The sequence below is a fragment of the Coregonus lavaretus genome (assembly GCF_964263955.1).
Source record: "Coregonus lavaretus genome assembly, chromosome: 22".
NCBI lineage: Eukaryota > Metazoa > Chordata > Actinopteri > Salmoniformes > Salmonidae > Coregonus > Coregonus lavaretus.
In genome coordinates this window covers 44128615-44149627 of record NC_140009.1, presented here as the reverse complement: position 1 = coordinate 44149627, position 21013 = coordinate 44128615, and the positions used below count along the sequence as shown (strand labels likewise).

The window sequence follows — 21013 nt, the reverse complement described above, 5'->3', positions numbered from 1 at the left end:
ATAATTAGTTAAATAAAGTCCACCTGTGTGCAATCTAAGTGTCACATGATCTCAGTACACACACACACGTTCTGAAAGGCCCCAGCGTCTGCAACACCACTAAGCAAGGGGCACCACCAAGCAAGCAGCACCATGAAGACCAAGGAGCTCTCCAAACAGGTCAGGGATGAAGTTGTGGAGAAATACAGATCAGGGTTGGGTTATAAAAAAGTATCTGAAACTTTGAACATCCCACGGAGCACCATTAAATCCATTACTAAAAAATGGAAAGAATATGGCACCACAAACCTGCCAAGAGAGTGAAGCATGGTGGTGGCATCATGCTGTGGGGATGTTTTTCCATCAGCAGGGACTGGGAAACTGGTCAGAATTGACGGAATGATGGACGGCGCTAAATACAGGGAAATTCTTGAGGGAAACCTGTTTCAGTCTTCCAGAGATTTGAGACTGGGACAGATGTTCACCTTCCAGCAGGACAATTACCCTAAGCATACTGCTAAAGCAACACTCTAGTGGTTTAAGGGGAAACAATTAAATATCTTGGAATGGCCTAGTCAAAGCCCAGACCTCAATCCAATTGAGAATTTCTGGTATGACTTAAAGATTGCTGTACACCAGCGGAACCCATCCAACTTGAAGGAGCTGGAGCAGTTTTGCCTTGAATAATGGGCATAAATCTCAGTGGCTAGATGTGCCAAGCTTATAGACATACCCCAAGAGACTTGCAGCTGAAATTGCTGCAAAAAGGTTGGTCTACTAAGTATTGACTTTGTTCTGTTTTTTTGTCTTATTTCTTGTTTGTTTCACAATAAAAAATATTTTGCATCTTCAAAGTGGTAGGCATGTTGTGTATTCCCCACCCCAAAAAAACTATTTTAATTCTATGTTGTAAGGCAACAAAATAGGAAAAATGCCAAGGGGGGTGGGGAGAACAAGTATTTGACACACTGCCGATTTTGCAGGTTTTCCTACTTACAAAGCATGTAGAGGTCTGTCATTTTTATCATAGGTACACTTCAACTGTGAGAGACGGAATCTAAAACAAAAATCCAGAAAATCACATTGTATGATTTTTAAGTAATTAATTTGCATTTTATTGCATGACATAAGTATTTGATCACCTACCAACCAGTAAGAATTCCGGCTCTCACAGAACTGTTAGTTATTCTTTAAGAAGCCCTCCTGTTCTCCACTCATTACCTGTATTAACTGCACATGTTTGAACTCGTTACCTGTATAAAATACACCTGTCCACACAATCAAACAGACTCCAACCTCTCCACAATGGCCAAGACCAGAGAGCTGTGTAAGGACATCAGGGATAAAATTGTAGACCTGCACAAGGCTGGGATGGGCTACAGGACAATAGGCAAGCAGCTTGGTGAGAAGGCAACAACTGTTGGCGCAATTATTAGAAAATGGAAGAAGTTCAAGATGACGGTCAATCACCCTCGGTCTGGGGCTCCATGCAAGATCTCACCTCGTGGGGCATCAATGATCATGAGGAAGGTGAGGGATCAGCCCAGAACTACACGGCAGGACCTGGTCAATGACCTGAAGAGTGCTGGGACCACAGTCTCAAAGAAAACCATTAGTAACACACTACGCCGTCATGGATTAAAATCCTGCAGCGCACGCAAGGTCCCCCTGCTCAAGCCAGCGCATGACCAGGCCCGTCTGAAGTTTGCCAATGACCATCTGGATGATCCAGAGGAGGAATGGGAGAAGTTCATATGGTCTGATGAGACAAAAATAGAGCTTTTTGGTCTAAACTCCACTCGCCGTGTTTGGAGGAAGAAGAAGGATGAGTACAACCCCAAGAACACCATCCCAACCGTGAAGCATGGAGGTGGAAACATTCTTTGGGGATGCTTTTCTGCAAAGGGGACAGGACGACTGCACCGTATTGAGGGGAGGATGGATGGGGCCATGTATCGCGAGATCTTGGCCAACAACCTCCTTCCCTCAGTAAGAGCATTGAAGATGGGTCGTGGCTGGGTCTTCCAGCATGACAACGACCCGAAACACACAGCCAGGGCAACTAAGGAGTGGCTCCGTAAGAAGCATCTCAAGGTCCTGGAGTGGTCTAGCCAGTCTCCAGACCTGAACCCAATAGAAAATCTTTGGAGGGAGCTGAAAGTCCGTATTGCCCAGCGACAGCCCCGAAACCCAAAGGATCTGGAGAAGGTCTGTATGGAGGAGTGGGCCAAAATCCCTGCTGCAGTGTGTGCAAACCTGGTCAAGACCTACAGGAAACGTATGATCTCTGTAATTGCAAACAAAGGTTTCTGTACCAAATATTAAGTTCTGCTTTTCTGATGTATCAAATACTTATGTCATGCAATAAAATGCAAATTAATTGCTTAAAAATCATACAATGTGATTTTCTGGATTTTTGTTTTAGATGCCGTCTCTCACAGTTGAAGTGTACCTATGATAAAAATTACAGACCTCTACATGCTTTGTAAGTAGGAAAACCTGCAAAATCGGCAGTGTATCAAATACTTGTTCTCCCCACTGTATGTATGTATGTATGTATGTATGTATGTATGTATGTATGTATGTATGTATGTATGTATGTATGTATGTATGTATGTATGTATGTATGTATGTATGGTTTTTATTTGTCTTTTTATTACAGAAAACTGAGTCAAGGCAGTTGATTTTCTGCATGTAATACCCCAAAAATGCTGTGACTTCAGCTCTGTGTAAAATAGCAACGTACCTGTAACATATTCTGTGGCAGAAACTGGTTTAAATCAACCCTGTTTAGACGTAATTTAAACCAAAAATATTACATGTGATGACATTGAACCAATGTGGAAAACTGATTGGATTTCAAAAAGTAATCAACATAAGGGAATTGTTAATTTCTTTCACTGATCTTTTAACCTAAATCCAATGACATTGTGACGTTTGTTGATTTCATGTTTAATTCACGTTAGTTGACAACAACCAAATGTAAATCAAAACTAGACGTCTGTGCCCTGTGGGTGGTGACTTCTAGGCGGAATGCCTAAGGCCCACAGTAGGCTACCAAGAAAGTGAAAAAGATGGCTGCCATGTCTTAGTGTGCACTTTAGGTCTAGATAGTGTTAGGTTAAGTTGAGCCTTAGGGAAAAGTTTATAGTAGAGGCGAGAGTTCGGTGTAGGGAAATTGTAAACAATAGGATAACATAAACAAAGTTCAAGTTCAAGGGGACAGGATAAGGACGAGTATTGGGTTGTGAAGTAAAGCTCGGCACAATGGTTAATGGCCCAGTGCAGTCAAAATTGAGTTTTTCCTGTGTTTTATATCATATTGTACAATAGCTGATGAAACTAACACTGTACAAGTGTGCAATTTTTTAACAGTCTTATTTCCTAATATTTGCTGGTTGAAAATACAATCTACACAGGACCTTCTAATCAGCAGGTTGGCATGGGTGAGAGTTTCAACTTTCCATGGTGATCTCACCATGCGGTAAATTGGTTAATTGACAGTTAAAAACTTCTGCCAATAACAGCTAGTTTTCAGTTTTCCGCTTCCCACTCATACCACTCCGACAGTCCTAGCAAAATTCTTACTTGAGAAATTGTTTTTTGCAAAAAAATAATTTTTGTGCGTTTTAAAAGGAAATATATTACGCTAAGGTACTTAATTGTTACCCAGAAGTTATTTGATATTGATATAAAAACAATTGCATTTGGGCTTTAAGGTGACTATTGAGGTTGGGACTCTTATTTGGGTTAGCTTTAAGTGTTAGTAAGAAAAAAAATAACACTCAAACATCTCAAAATCCTGTCAGGGTTAGCCACATTAGCGCTGTGTGTGGATAATGGCTAGGTAAGTGGGGTAGCTTAGTATTAGCATTGGCACTCTTACTTTGGGATGTGTCCCAACAGGAGTCGGAGGGAGAGCAGGTCTCCCTTGGCAGCAGCATAGTGGACAGGCAGGGCCCCAGTCTCCGTGGACACCCCGGCATCAGCCTCCCCGCTCTTCAGCAGCCAATCAGTGATCTCGTGATGGCTGAACCGTGAGGAGAGGTGGAGAACGGTGGCGCCAGACCTATCCCGGTCCTGCAAAATCGTCGGGTTAGTTCAACGGTTACATCCTAGTAGTTGTCTAGATCAAGGACACGTGTTAGATCATGTACGCGTGTACAAAGGACTGGCCGATACAAGGTATACATTAGCACAAACCAATCAATTCACTGAACTCACTTCACCTTTATGTCAGGAACAAAAGAGTACCATTTCTAAACTACAAAATAGCTCCATACAGCATTAAAAAAGATGACATTGACCATCATTATGCTCTGTATTCAAGTCTGCCTGAAACGGATTCAAGTCATTTAAAAACAGATATGAAACCATTATGGAAAAGAGATGGGGTAAACCTGATAAATAAGGCTGCTACTTAATATTTTGAATGCACTGCAGCCTCAATTAGGCTAGCAAACGTTAGCTAGTTAGGCTAATTGAGGCTGCAGTGCGTTCAGAATGTTAAGTAGCAGCTTCTCCCGGTTTGTATCTGTATTTATTAGGGATCCCCATTGGCTGCTGCCAAGGCAGCAGCTACTCTTCCTGGGGTCCAAACACATTAAGGCACTTACATCACACATAAAACAAAAAAGATAAAACAGTACATTATTACGCCACTACATATCTGCAATACAAATTGTATAATACTACCAAACAACAATATTGCAGTGTGTGTGTGTGTGTAGAGTGTGTGTGTGCGTATGCGTGTCTTCACAGACCCCGCTGTTCCATAAGGTGTATTTGTATCCGTTTTCTTTTATCAATCAGATTCTACTGCTTGCATCAGTTACTTGATGTGGAATAGAGTTCCATGTAGTACTGTGCGCCTCCCAGTTCTTGACTTGGGGATTGTGAAGAGACCTCTGGTGGTATGTCTTGTGGGGTATGCATGGGTGTGTGCTAATAGTTTAAAAAACAGAAACCTCGGTGCATTTCAGCATGTCAACATTTCTTACAAAAACAAGTAGTGATGAAGTCGATCTCTCCTCCACTTTGAGCAATTTACATGCATATTATTAATGTTAACTCTCCATGTACATTTAAGGGCCAGCCGTGCTGCCCTGTTCTGAGCCAATTGTAATTTGAGGTCCCTCTTTGTGGCACCTGACCACATGACTGAACAGTAGTCCAGGTGCAACAAAATTAGGGCCTGTAGGACCTGCCTTGTTGATAATGTTATTAAGGCAGAGCAGCATTTTATTATGGACAGACTTCGCCCCATCTTAGCTACTGTTGTATCAACATGTTTTGACCATGACAGTTTACAACCCAGGGTTACTCCAAGCAGTTTAGTCACCAACTTGCTCAATTTCCACATTATTTATTACAAGATTTAGTTGAGGTTTAGGGTTTAGTGAATGATTTGTCCTAAATACAATGCTTTTAGCTTTAGTCCTAAATATTTCTAACTTATTCCTTGCCACCCATTCTGAAACTAACTGCAGCTCTTTAAGTGTTGCAGTAATTTCAGTTGCTGTAGTAGCTGACGTGTATGGTGTTGAGTCATCCGTATACATAGACACACTGGCTTTACTCAAAATTTGAATAAAGTAAGGGGCCTAGACAGCTGCCCTGGGGAATTCCTGATTCTACCTGGATTATGTTGGAGAGGCTTCCATTAACGAACCCCCTCTGTTCTGTTAAACAGGTAACTCTTTATTCACAATATAGCAGGGGGTGTAAAGCCATAACACATACGTTTTTCCATCAGCAGACTATGATTGATACTTGTTTAATGTCCTTCCCTATAAGCGTGCTAAAAGTCTGTTGTCAATTTGTTTACAGTAAAATAGCATCAAAACAATTTTTACTAAGGGTTGGTAACAGGCTGATTGGTCGGCTATTTGAGCCAGTAAAGGGGGCTTTACTATTCTTGGATAGTGGAATGACTAGAAAGGGCACACACATTCTAGAAGGCTTAGATTGAAGATATGGTTTGATGCAGTCAAGACAAGTACTTCATACTCATATTTGATGATAAATAACCTAGCTATTGTAGCTATTAGTTGACTATAGCGCGAGTCGGCTTGGTTGGTTGCTGTCGTCTCCCCCGCTCTACTTCCTGCGTCACTTGCTCACAGTCCGACCCCTCCCCGCCTGCTAGAGCAGCACCTCTCTCCCTCTCGCGCTTTATCAGCTCCTGTTAATAAAGTAGCTTACAAAATTACTTTTCTGCTGCTTTCCTCACATTTACCGTTAATACCCATAATTTCTAATCTACGATGTTTGTTTGCTTACGGTAATTTCTGTTAATGCATGTAATATATGATTATTATTATTATTATTATAATATAGTCTTACCGCTGTCATTGTAGGAGTGGACACATTGTTTGCAGAGCGCACAACCTAGGCAACACTTGTGAGAAAAAAAGTTGTGGTTTATTTCATTCCATTTACGAGATGTCAATTTATTCATTGTCTTTTGTTTGGAGCGCTTCTGTCAATCTTGAGTAAGGACACGCACCTTATTACGCATAGAAAAAGGCCTAGGCTACCTGGCCTGCGCGCAAATGTAGGCCTATAAAATGTGCCCATTTGGGGATCTGATACTATTTCTGATTGTCTTAAAACTGACCATCACTGTGTAGCTTTTGAAATAAAAAAAATTATTTGCCTCAAAAACAGCCAGGAAACAAAGTCTGTTTTTACATCCATTGAGAAAGAAATTCCTCAACGTAGCCTATTTGAAAAACATCTTTCCAGCGCCCTACTTTTCGATAACCACTCAGAGAAAGATTAAAAAAAAGTAATGCTCTGATCCGGTGGAAACGTCATAAAAATAGGCCTTTGATTACTTTTTAATCCTTACCTTGTTACTTCTTATCCCTTGCGCAAATAGTCTACAGCTGTGTCTGTCTGTCCGGAGCTCACTGGCACAGGAAACTGAGGGCCCAAAATATGTAATACAATGTTGCAAGTTTGCTAACACGATCAGGCTAGTTAATACAATGTTTCAAGTTCCTTGCAGACAGGCCATGCGGACAGGTTTTGTTTCTTCTGGTTAGGCTATATTGATCTCTGGCTCCCTCTTTATTAATATATATTAGTCGCAGTGCTTAAAGCATCAGACAAGATCAGTAGCCTATATATAGTTGATTTTATTCAAAACGTCGTGTATTTTTCCATAGACACACACTATTTAAAATGTTAACCAACCGATTGGGCGAAAGAACAGACGACTCTCGGTCAACCAAGATTTTTTTTTGGGGGGGGGGGGGGGGGGGGGGGGGTCGAGGACAGCCGTAGTTTCATCATTCCATCCCCATACCGTTTATTGCAACACATTGACATTTCTGTTTCATGTTTGATAGACCTGCGATACATTTTCATTTAGCCAACCATTTCTTACCCTCGGAGTGGCGTGAGGTTTATTGTGCGAATGAATGTTCACAAGACTCATGGAGGTAGAAGTTCTGTTTATTTAATTAAATGTATGTTTCCTTTGTTCATATTTCCTGGGTTATGTCAGAGTTCCATGTGTCTGTGTCCCATAGCTGCATTCAAAACTGGGAAATCTCCGACTTCAGTGCGTTCAAGACAACTGGGAACTCGTGTCGTGACTTGACTAACATTAAATCTGAAGACTGTTATTTCTCTAATTAACTATGTTTAATTAATTGTTACCCAATTAAAATTAATCATGTAACAATTAACTCATTAGGATCTGGGGCACCACGAGAGCGGTTCTTTAAAGAGTTACCATCTCCCAAATTAAACTCTAAAAAGGTCTTTACCTATCACATCTATAAACAGTCAACTTATTAAATCATAACCTCGTATCATATTCTGAACAGTCATAACCTCGTTGCATCTGCAAAAACCTGAGCCTTACTTATGATTCAGTACTACACAAATTGGTTTAATTATTTATTTAATAGCTAATTGAAATGGGAACACAGTATAAAAACACACACTCTGCACCGGTTATTGACTGGAGACTTAATACATTGAAAACAGGTCCCTAGCGGAATGACAACATGGGTGCTAGTTAAAGAAGCGATGGAGAGGGAGAGAGAGACTCAACATTGCCACATTCAGAATCTACTCTCTCCTACAGTAACCATATACTTTGCACACAAACCACCACACGCTTTGAGCAAGTACTACTGAATGTATTTACGTGAAATGCCTGGGTTCGCCGGGGATCTCTCAGTGAACGGGGCAGCCTTGGAAAGGGGGTTGGGCCCTTTCGCGGCACGCTTGTAAGGCTCTGATTGTCCGAAATGGTTCCAACAACTCTTCTCCTGTTGTCCTTCTTCGTAGTTGTCCGGTGACTTGTCGTGTAGTCCTGAACAGAACTAAAGAGTTGATTATCCTTCCATTCGCTCTTGAAGATGCTTCTTTGAAGATAGGCTTGCCAGCCGTATCGATGGTTCCCCAGTGGGGTGATGAGAGTAGCATAACACGATGGTTTGAACAGAGTAACAGGATGGTCCAACTTAAATGAAATTCTTAGAATAATAGTGAAGACAAAAATATGAAATGTAGTAACAAAATTGTTAAACAAATCAAAATATTTGAGATTTTTCAAATAGCCATCCTTTGCCTTGATGACAGCTTTGCACACTTTTGGCATTCTCTCAACCAGCTTCGCCTGGAATGCTTTTCCAACAGTCTTGAAGGATTTCCCACATATACTGAGCACTTGTTGGCTGCTTTTCCTTCACTCAGCGTTCCAACTCATCCTAAACCATCTCAATTGAGTTGAGGTCGGGTGATTGTGGAGGCCAGGTCATCTGATGCAGCACTCCATCACTCTTATTCTTGGTCAAGTAGCCCTTACACAGCCTGGAGGTTTTGGGTCATTGTCCTCTTGAAAAACAAATTATATCCCATCTGGGTTGGGCTCAGTGGGACTGGCGTATCACTGCAGAATGCTGTGGTAGCCATGCTGGTTAAGTGAGCCTTGAATTCTAAATAAAATCACAGACAGTGTCACCAGCAAAGCACCCCCACACCATCACACCTCCTCCTCCATGCTTCACGGTGGGAACCACACATGCAGAGATCATCCGTTCACCTACTCTGCGTCTCACAAAAGACACAGCGGTTGGAACCAAAAATCTCAAATTTTTTCTCCGATCTAAAATGTCCATTGCTCGTGTTTCTTGGCCCAAGCAGGTCTCTTCTTCTTATTAGTGTCCTTTAGTAGTGGTTTCTTTGCAGCAATTCGACCATGAAGGCCTGATTCACGCAGTCTCCTCTGAACAGTTGATGTTGAGATGTGTCTGTTACTTGAACTCTTTGAAGCATTTATTTGGGCTGCAATCTGAGGTGTAGTTAACTTATCCTCTGCAGCAGAGGTAACTCTGGGTCTTCCTTTCCTGTGGCGGTCCTCATGAGAGCCAGTTTCATCATAGCACTTGATGGTTTTTGCGACTGCACTTGAAGAAACCTTCAAAGTTCTTGACATTTTCCAGATTGACTGACCTTCATGTCTTAAAGTAATGGACTGTTGTTCCTCTTTGATTATTTGAGCTGTTCTTGCCATATACCAAATAGTGCTATCTTCTGTATACCACCCCTACCTTGTCACAACACAACTAATTGGCTCAAACACATTGAGGAAATAAATTCCACAAATTGACTTTTAACAAGGCACACCTGTTAATTGCAATGCATTCCAAGTAACTACCTCATGAAGCTGGTTGAGAGAATGCCAAGAGTGTGCAAAGCTGTCATGAAGGCAAAGGGTGGCTACTTTGAAGAACCTCAAATTGAAAATATATTTTGATTTGTTTAACAGTGTTTTGGTTACTACATGATTCCATGTGTTATTTCATAGTTTTGATGTCTTCACTATTATTCTACAATGTAGAAAATAGTTAAAAGAAAAGAAAAACCCTGGAATGAGTATGTGTGTCCAAACTTTTGACTGGTACTGTATATATTTTTTTACTTGACTTGAGACTGAAACTTGTGACTCGACTCGCTCTTAGACTTGGACTTGATTCGAGTCTTGACCCATTCTACTTGGGACTCGGGCCTTGTGACTTGCTTGTGACTCTAATAATAGTGACTTGGTCCCACCTAGGGCTGTTACGGTGACCGTATTACCGCCACACCGGCGGTCACGAATCATGAAGGCAGTGAAATTCCACGTGACCGTTTAGTCAAGTTAATTAGCCTTTTCCCAAACGCTGCTGATGGTCATTAGTAGCCTACCAAACTTGATAACAGCCTAGTACTCCATTGTCCCTCTAATCACTCCGACGTCAATGCAAATGTAATCGAAAATCTAATGAAACACTTCATGAGAGCCCATGAGCTCATGTTGCACAACATTTCTAATGTGAGGGAAAAAAAGTATTTGATCCTCTGCTGATTTTGTACATTTGCCCACTGACAAAGACATGATCAGTCTATAATTTTAATGGTAGGTTTATTTGAACAGTGAGAGACAGAATAACAAAAAAAATCCAGAAAAACGCATGTCAAAAATATTATAAATTGATTTGCATTTTAATGAGGGAAATAAGTATTTGATCCCTCTGCAAAACATGACTTAGTACTTGGTGGCAAAACCCTTGTTGGCAATAACAGAGGTCAGACGTTTCTTGTAGTTGGCCACCAGGTTTGCACACATCTCAGGAGAGATTTTGTCCCACTCCTCTTTGCAGATCTTCTCCAAGTCATTAAGGTTGAGGCTGACGTTTGGCAACTCGAACCTTCAGCTCCCTCCACAGATTTTGTATGGGATTAAGGTCTGGAGACTGGCTAGGCTACTCCAGGACCTTAATGTGCTTCTTCTTGAGCCACTCCTTTGTTGCCTTGGCCGTGGGTTTTGGGTCATTGTCATGCTGGAATACCCATCCACGACCCATTTAATGCCCTGGCTGAGGGAAGGAAGTTCTCACCCAACATTTGACGATACATGGCCCTGTCGATCGTCCCTTTGATGCGGTGAAGTTGTCCTGTCCCCTTTGCAGAAAAACACCCCCAAAGCATAATGTTTCCACCTCCATGTTTGACGGTGGGAATGGTGTTCTTGGGGTCATAGGCAGCATTCCTCCTCCTCCAAACACGGCGAGTTGATGCCAAAGAGCTCGATTTTGGTCTCATCTGACCACAACACTTCCACCCAGTTCTCCTCTGAATCATTCAGATGTTCATTGGCAAACTTCAGACGGGCCTGTATATGTGCTTTCTTGAGCAGGGGGACCTTGCGGGCGCTGCAGGATTTCAGTCCTTCATGGCGTAGTGCGTTACCAATTGTTTTCTTGGTGACTATGGTCCCAGCTGCCTTGTGATCATTGACAAGATCCTCCCGTGTTCTGGGCTGATCCCTCACCTTCCTCATGATCATTGCAACTCCACGAGGTGAGATCTTGCATGGAGCCCCAGGCAGAGGGAGATTGACAGTTCTTTTGTGTTTCTTCCATTTGCGAATAATCGCACCAACTGTTGTCACCTTCTCACCAAGCTGCTTGGCGATGGTCTTGTAGCCCATTCCAGCCTTGTGTAGGTCTACAATCTTGTCCCTGACATCCTTGGAGAGCTCTTTGGTCTTGGCCATGGTGGAGAGTTTGGAATCTGATTGATTGATTGCTTCTGTGGACAGGTGTCTTTTATACAGGTAACAAGCTGAGATTAGGAGCACTCCCTTTAAGAGTGTGCTCCTAATCTCAGCTCTTTACCTGTATAAAAGATACCTGGGAGCAGGAAATCTTTCTGATTGAGAGGGGGTCAAATACTTATTTCCCTCATTAAAATGCAAATCAATTTATAACATTTTTGACATGCGTTTTTCTGGATTTTGTTGTTGTTATTCTGTCTCTCACTGTTCAAATAAACCTACCATTAAAATTACAGACTGATCATTTCTTTGTCAGTAGGTAAACGTACAAAATAAGCAAGGGATCAAATACTTTTTTCCCCTCACTGTATACGCTATGCAATTGCGTGAGAAAACAGTGATGGCCTCTTTTTAAGAGTATCCTATCAGCTTTCTATAGGCTAGGCCTACTATATTTATTTCTCAACTTTCCTAATATGAAGCTCATTGCTTCTCTTTACAACAGGAGTATAGCCTACCTGGCTGACATTAAAATGAACCACGTGAAAAGCATCCTCCATTCTCTATTTAAGTGCATAGATGACATTTGTTTTTCCCGCTGCCCCTGTTTCGAGAATAGACCATTATCATGCACCTTTCGAAATCAAAACAAAATTTCACATATCATTTGGTATATGTAAAGACAAGATTAAATCAAGAATAGTGTGATGGTGACAATATTAGCCTATCACTTGTGAATGATGCCCAGTTTAAGGCAAACAGCGCATTATTTTGGGGGGGACTTTTTCTAAGTCATAGTCGCACACCTCATGTAGCCTAGCCCATAGGCCTATATGTTTTAATAAGGTTTGTATCACAACTAAAGTGACCAAATAACGTCTTAAAAATGAAGCATATTAATCCGCTTTACAACAGGTATAGAGGCTAACTGGCATAAATCCGCAGCGCGTGAGTTTCAAGTTCGGGGAAGATCATTTTCACCATAAAAATGCACCTTTATAATAATAGGAATACATGCATAAATCACATTTGAGAATGATGTTTTCCTGCTAATGGAACATTCGCAGTTAAAGCCTACTGCCGTATGCACATTGCTGCACTTATGTGAAGAAATAGCCTAATAGTTTATCAACATTTTAAACTAAACGTTCTCATCTTTTGCATCAGGATCATTGCTTAAAACAGATTTTTTTATGCTAGCGATGTATTAATTTGTGATCTATCGCATCCCACAACTTTCCCAGACATTGTTTGGAATATTTATTTCTAGCACAGAATAGGTCAACTTTTGTACTATGGGGGATAGCAGATGTGGACAGGTCTTCCAATATAGTGCATTCGGAAAGTATTTAGACCCCTTGACTTTTTCCACATTTTGTTATGTTACGGCCTTATTCTAAAATGGATTAAATTGTTCCCCCCCTCAATCCACACACACAATAATGACAAAGGAAAAACAGGTTTAAAAAAAAAAAAAACATTTACATAAGTATTCAGACCCTTTCCTGAGTAAATTTGTTGAAGCACCTTTGGCAGCAATTACAGCCTCAAGTCTTCTTGGGTGTGACACAAGCTTGGCACACCTGTATTTGGGGAGTTTCTCCCATTCTTCTCTGCAGATCCTCTCAAGCTCGATCAGGTTGGATGGGGAGCGTCGTTGCACAGCTATTTTCAGGTCTCTCCAGCGATGTTCGATCGGGTTCAAGTCCGGGCTCTGGCTGGGCCACTCAAGGACATTCAGAGACTTGTCCAGAAGCCACTCCTGCATTGTCTTGGCTGTGTGCTTAGGGTTGTGGTAATGTTGTAAGGTGAACCGTCACCCCAGTCGGAGGTCCTGAGCGCTCTCGAGAAGGTTGTCATCAAGGATCTCTGTACTTTGCTCCGTTCATCTTTCCCTGGATTCTGACTAGTCTCCCAGTCTCTGCCGCTGAAAAACATCCCCACACCATGATGCTGCCACCACCATGCTTCACCGTAGGGATTGTGCCAGGTCTCCTCCAGACGTGACGTTTGGCATTCAGGCCAAATAGTTTAATCTTGGTTTCATCAGACCAGAGAATGTGAAAGTGGGCCATCATGTGCTTTTTACTGAGGAGTGGCTTCCATCTGGCAACGCTACCATAAAGGCCTGATTGGTGGAGTGCTGCAGAGATGGGAGAACCTTCCAGAAGGACAACCATCTCCACAGAGGAACTCTGGAGCTCTGTCAGAGTGACCATAGGATTCTTGGTCACCTCCCTGACCAAGGCCCTTCTCCCACGATTGCTCAGTTTGGCCGGGCGGCCAGCTCTAGGAAGAGTCTTGGTGGTTCCAAACTTATTCCATTTAAAAATGGAGAACATGGTGTTCTTGGGGACCTTCAATGCTGCAGAAATGTTTTGGTACCCTTCCCCAGATCTGTGCTTCAACACAATCCTGTCGTCTCGGAGCTCTATGGACAATTCCTTCGAACTCGTGGCTTGGTTTTTTAATTTGCATTTTATTGCATGACAAAAGTATTTGATCACCTACCAACCAGTAAGAAATCCGGCTCTCACAGACCTGTTCGTTTTTCTTTAAGAAGCCTCCACTCATTACCTGTATTAACTGCACCTGTTTGAACTCGTTACCTGTATAAAAAGACACCTGTCCACACACAAACAGACTCCAACCTCTCCACAATGGCCAAGACCAGAGAGCTGTGTAAGGACATCAGGGATAAAATTGTAGACCTGCACAAGGCTGGGATGGGCTACAGGACAATAGGCAAGCAGCTTGGTGAGAAGGCAACAAAAGAAAATGGAAGAAGTTCAAGATGACGGTCAATCACCCTCGGTCTGGGGCTCCATGCAAGATCTCACCTCGTGGGGCATCAATGATCATGAGGAAGGTGAGGGATCAGCCCAGAACTACACGGCAGGACCTGGTCAATGACTTGAAGAGAGCTGGGACCACAGTCTCAAAGAAAACTATTAGTAACACTACGCCGTCATGGATTAAAATCCTGCAGCGCACGCAAGGTCCCCCTGCTCAAGCCAGCGCAGGTCCAGACCAGTCTGAAGTTTGCCAATGACCATCTGGATGATCCAGAGGAGGAATGGGAGAAGGTCATGTGGTCTGATGAGACAAAAATAGAGCTTTTTGGTCTAAACTCCACTCGCCGTGTTTGGAGGAAGAAGAAGGATGAGTACAACCCCAAGAACACCATCCCAACCATGAAGCATGGTGGTGGAAACATCATTCTTTGGGGATGCGTTTCTGCAAAGGGGACAGGACGACTGCACCGTATTGAGGGGAGGATGGATGGGGCCATGTATCGCGAGATCTTGGCCAACAACCTCCTTCCCTCAGTAAGAGCATTGAAGATGGGTCGTGGCTGAGTCTTCCAGCATGACAACGACCCGAAACACACAGCCAGGGCAACTAAGGAGTGGCTCCGTAAGAAGCATCTCAAGGTCCTGGAGTGGTCTAGCCAGTCTCCAGACCTGAACCCAATAGAAAATCTTTGGAGGGAGCTGAAAGTCCGTATTGCCCAGCGACAGCCCCAAAACCTGAAGGATCTGGAGAAGGTCTGTATGGAGGAGTGGGCCAAAATCCCTGCTGCAGTGTGTGCAAACCTGGTCAAGACCTACAGGAAACGTAGGATCTCTGTAATTGCAAACAAAGGTTTCTGTACCAAATATTAAGTTCTGCTTTTCTGATGTATCAAATACTTATGTCATGCAATAAAATGCAAATTAATTACTTAAAAATCATACAATGTGATTTTCTGGATTTTTGTCTCTCACAGTTGATTCCGTCTCTCGCAGTTGAAGTGTACCTATGATAAAAATTACAGACCTCTACATGCTTTGTAAGTAGGAAAACCTGCAAAATCAGCAGTGTATCAAATACTTGTTCTCCCCACTGTATGTAAATAAGGTATGTTTTTTATTTTTAATAAATCTGCTAAAATTTCAAAAACCTTTATGGTGTATTATTCTGTGTAGAATGATGAGGATTTGTATTTATTTAAATCAATTTTAGGATAAGGCTGTAACGTAACAAAACACTTTCCGAATGCACTGTATCTTCAATATGCACCTCGGAATTGGATAAGGACGCGCGCAGTTGCGACCCCGATGTGTCCGTCTTCACTTGAGAAAGACCCGATCACGTGACGGAGAGCCATGTGACAGAGGTGTTCTGCACGCAGCCGGGAGAAGGGAATTATAATATTTAGCCCAAGGGCACAACGGCCACAAAAGCCATGGATTTTTTTAGGGGGTATTACAGCCACACAAAGGGGATACTGCCGGGAAATTCGAGGCATTACCAAGTGCTTGTCAAATTGAGAATGAGAGACTGATGAAGTATGTACAGCCTGTGCAAAAAACTAAGCAGAGCTCATGCCTTTCACGCAACTTTTTAAAAAATCATTACTGGCACATCATGCAGCCTTAGAATGAATTAAAAATCTAAACATATATGCCAACATTTGTATCACAACTAAATTACATAAAGAACTCCAAATTAAGCATATAGGAGTCCCTGTTTCTTTGTTAAATCGCTCAACACAGAACAGCCGCACTCCGTTGAGAAAATATCCTTTCTATTTTAAATCAGCTATGTTCAATTGTATTTATTAGGGATCCCCATTAGCTGCTGCCAAGGCCATAACACGTTTTTCCAGCAGCAGACTATGATCGATAATCTCAAAAGCCACACTGAAGTCTAACAAAACAGCCCCCACAATATATTTTACCTCAATTTCTCTCAGCCAATCAGTAATTTGTGTCAGTGCTGTGCTTTTTGAATGTCCTTCCCTATAACCATGCTTAAAGTCTGTTGTAAATTTGTTTACTGTACAAAAGCATTGCATCTGGTCAAACAAATTTTTTCCAGAAGTTTACTAAGGGTTGGTAAAAGTCTGATTGGTCAGCTATTTGAGCCAGTAAAGGGGGCTTTACTATTCTTGGGTAGCGGAATGACTTTTGCTTCCCTCCAGGCCTAAGGGCACACACTTTCTAGTAGGCTTAGATTGAAGACATGCAAATAGGAGTGGCAATATCGTCCGCTATTATCCTCAGTAATTTTCCATCCAGGTTGTCAGACCCCGATAGCTTGTCATTGTTGATAGACAATTTTTTCACAACTTCCACACTCACTTTACGGAATTCAAATTTCATAATTTGGTCAGATATACAGTGAGGGAAAAAAGTATTTGATCCCCTGCTGATTTTGTACGTTTGCCAACTGACAAAGAAATGATCAGTCTATAATTTTAATGGTAGGTTTATTTGAACAGTGAGAGACAGAATAACAACAAAGAAATGCAGAAAAACGCATGTCAAAAATTTTATAAATTGATTTGCATTTTAATGAGGGAAATAAGTATTTGACCACCTCTCAATCAGAAAGATTTCTGGCTCCCAGGTATCTTTTATACAGGTAACGAGCACACTCTTAAAGGGAGTGCTCCTAATCTCAGCTTGTTACCTGTATAAAAAGACACCTGTCCACAGACGCAATCAATCAAATTCCAAACTCTCCACCATGGCCAAGACCAAAGAGCTCTCCAAGGATGTCAGGGACAAGATTGTAGACCTACACAAGGCTGGAATGGGCTACAAGACCGTCGCCAAGCAGCTTGGTGAGAAGGTGACAACAGTTGGTGCGATTATTCGCAAATGGAAGAAACACAAAATAACTGTCAATCTCCCTCTGCCTGGGGCTCCATGCAAGATCTCACCTCGTGGAGTTGCAATGATCATGAGAATGGTGAGGAATCAGCCCAGAACTACACGGGAGGATCTTGTCAATGATCTCAAGGCAGCTGGGACCATAGTCACCAAGAAAACAATTGGTAACACACTACGCCGTGAAGGACTGAAATCCTGCAGCGACCGCAAGGTCCCCCTGCTCAAGAAAGCACATATACATGCCCGTCTCAAGTTTGCCAATGAACATCTGAATGATTCAGAGGAGAACTGGGTGAAAGTGTTGTGGTCAGTTGAGACCAAAATCGAGCTCTTTGGCATCAACTCAATTCGCCGTGTTTGGAGGAGGAGGAATGCTGCCTATGACCCCAAGAACACCATCCCCACCATCAAACATGGAGGTGGAAACATTGTGCTTTGGGGGTGTTTTTCTGCTAAGGGGACAGGACAACTTCACCGCATCAAAGGGACAATGGACGGGGCCATGTACCGTCAAATCTTGGGTGTGAACCTCCTTCCCTCAGCCAGGGCATTGAAAATGGGTCGTGGATGGGTATTCCAGCATGACTATGACCCAAAACACACAGCCAAGGCAACAAAGGAGTGGCTCAAGAAGATGCACATTAAGGTCCTGGAGTGGCCTAGCCAGTCTCCAGACCTTAATCCCATAGAAAATCTGTGGAGGGAGCTGAAGGTTCAAGTTGCCAAACGTCAGTCTCGAAACCTTAATGACTTGGAGAAGATCTGCAAAGAGGAGTGGAACAAAATCCCTCCTGAGATGTGTGCAAACCTGGTTGCCAACTACAAGAAACGTCTGACCTCTGTGATTGCCAACAAGGGTTTTGCCACCAAGTACTAAGTCATGTTTTGCAGAGGGGTCAAATACTTATTTCCCTCATTAAAATGCAAATCAATTTATAACATTTTTGACATGCGTTTTTCTGGATTTTTTTGTAGTTATTCTGTCTCTCACTGTTCAAATAAACCTACCATTAAAATTATAGACTGATCATGTCTTTGTCAGTGGGCAAACATACAAAATCAGCAGGGGATCAAATACTTTTTCCCCCCTCACTGTATATTATCAAGCATTTCACACATATTATCCAGATCCTAACTGTTAGCACTTCGTGGCCTATAGCAGCTTCCCATAAGAATGGGCTTTAGGTGAGGCAGATGAACCTGTAGCCAGATTACTTCAACAGTATTTAACATGAGATCCTCTCTAAGCTTTACAGGAATGTGGTTCTGAATATAGACCGCAACACCGCCCCCGTTGGCATTTCTGCATTCTTCATAGTATAAAATAACGCCACAGAATTCTAAGCAAATCTTGTCTGCTAAATGAACTAGTGTAGCCCACAGCCATATGGCATAGCCAGATCAGGGCAACTCAAGAGTATGCTATTCCATTCTTCTGAAATAGACTACATTTCTTTGTATCATGTTTCTTTAGACCCATCTAAAATAAATGGATTTATTTTGATGGTGTACACTATATTACATGGACTTAGACTTTAAATGTAGGATGTTCCAAAAGGTCTGCACCAGTGGCTTGTAGGCTATGCTTGGAAGCTAAATGTGTTTTGCTTGACAATCACTGGCTGCCACAGCGTTAGTCCCACCTCTGGGTATTTCTAATCCCTGTTTGAATGTGCTATATATAGGGTTTCCTCCCTTGCAAATCCTTTGTACAGCCAACACTCTTCAAGTACCAACAAGAAGCAGTTTAACGCAACGTTACTAGAGGCTAATTGACTGAGCCAAAACAATGAACTATTATATCAGTGGTTTCTTTTCTAAACACATAAGAATGTAGGGTGAATTCAGAAGAAGTGTGACACTTTTTGTATTTCCGTCTCCTGTAAGCCTCTTTCGACATCTATCCAACATATTAGCGCAACACATGATACATTTCTGAAATTTCTGACAATATGTTGATTAGCGCTGAATACATCCTTGTAACTTTTTAACCGAGAAGGATATTGTAAAATCTTGTAGCCAATGTCACTACTGACTAGTGTGAAATTACGAAGATGTATTGGACTCAAATGCTGTTTTGTGGACAAGTCAGGCTTGTTATAATTCAAATAGTGGAAGGAAAATTAAAGTATTCTTCACCCTATAGTAATAATCAGTTCTTCCCAAGAACATTACATTCATAATTTTTTCAGATAGTCGGTTGATTACTGGCCAAACACGTGACCTGCACCATTTGGTATTCAATGCACTTTTACCAAAATATGACCCTTTCCTCCCACATTTTTTCAAATTGTTCAGTCCATACACAGTCAACATGGGTACCTGGGGTCTGGGGCCATAACACTTCAAACTCAGAGAAAGGGGTCAGACAAATAACTGTTTTTCTCAAGCGGTTGTAAAGATCATATACAATTTGTCCAGCAGATATGTGACATTGCTATGCACTTTATGGATATAAGTATGGAACTTAGTACACTGGAGTGCCTGCTGTGGTGAGTAATTATATACTTCCCTTTGAATGGGGCTTGATGATAATTAGTGTAATCACTAATAACAATATCAGGTATTCTCAATTGCAACAGGTGTGCCTTTAGCCCTGATATAGCTATTACAATGATCCCATGTGTTGTTCATTGAGACAAAAGCCTGCACAAGCCTAGTAGCGTAGTATAGACAAAGATTATCCCCTTAGGCCTACCACAAATGTCAAAGAACTGTCTGAGTGACTAATTGTGTTAGTATGTTGAAGTGGTGTGAAGAAGTGATTAATGGAATTTTCAGGCTGGAAATGTGGCAATATGCTCAATTTGACAGACAAGTTAATAATGACCTGACTGAGAGGAGATGGTTAGGGACTATTCCAAGAGGACTACTCTTGGGTGACATACATGTTTTTCAGGTCTAGGCTGCAGGACTAATGGATCAGATCAGAAATTCCAAACACTGTAGTCCTTGACTTGGCTGCTCTAGACGTTGTCGTATAGACCTCAGAAGCTCTGACTGGTTAAAATGATTTTTTTTTAAAGAGGCCTGTGATGAATTACGTGATGACTGTATTAGGGAACCAATCAGACCATTTAAAAAGCTACTGTACTATAGGCCTGTGAGGCAAGAAAATAACTTCACTCACCACAGTATGACATCCACCTTGAGTTAATAGCCACTGTAAGCAGGATAGGTTGCCAGTGGCAGCAGCGTCGTGTGCGGGGCTGGCGCCATTATTCGCAAGACTGTTGCCCGGTAAACCCACTTCTTCCACGAGGAAACGTAGGCAATTCAGTTTTCCAGCACGGGCGGCATAGTGGACAGGTGAGGCTCCCAGAAGGTCCTTTACGCCGCTGTTCAGTTCTTTCTCCTCTAATTGCACTTTCAGAGTTTGTACATCCCCCTGCCTTGCGGCAATCAGTGTCCTTTCCACCGCCATAACTGCGGCTCGACAACTCCTCCGGATTTATAAACGTACCATCTTGATGAGGTTAATCTCTATTTAACTCTGAAACTATTTTCTTAAAAACAAATGTTATTTTACTTAATATCCACAGAATTGACCAATTACCAGTCACTTTTAGTATAATTGAGTGAATGAAGTTACAAACATCATTATTGCGTACGGGTAATTTGTAATTGCGCACGACGATAATGTTCAGTTGACAGCTACCTTGTTCTCCTCTGCCTCAACACCATAGCTCAAACACCTGCTGCAGGGATATTCCTTGGTTTTAATAGCGCCTTCTTTCTTCATTATTTCTCTGTTTTGAGAACGTTTTCGAAGTTTAAGCCCATTAAATTAGCTACGAAAATGTTTGCGCGCAAC

General features: G+C 42.0%; 1 protein-coding gene across 1 annotated transcript in view; it reads right to left on the bottom strand.

Moving 5' to 3' along the window:
• The window catches only part of LOC311149395 (espin-like), a gene marked incomplete at both ends in the record, with an annotated part of 121377 nt that extends 100754 nt beyond the window's left edge, over positions 1 to 20623 (bottom strand). The window contains 2 exons of the mRNA XM_084186573.1: positions 3866 to 4059; positions 20330 to 20623. Of these exons, the coding sequence (XP_084042699.1) occupies positions 3866 to 4059; positions 20330 to 20623 (488 nt within the window). The remainder of the gene's footprint in view (positions 1 to 3865; positions 4060 to 20329) is intronic.
• Positions 20624 to 21013: the final 390 nt, after the last annotated feature.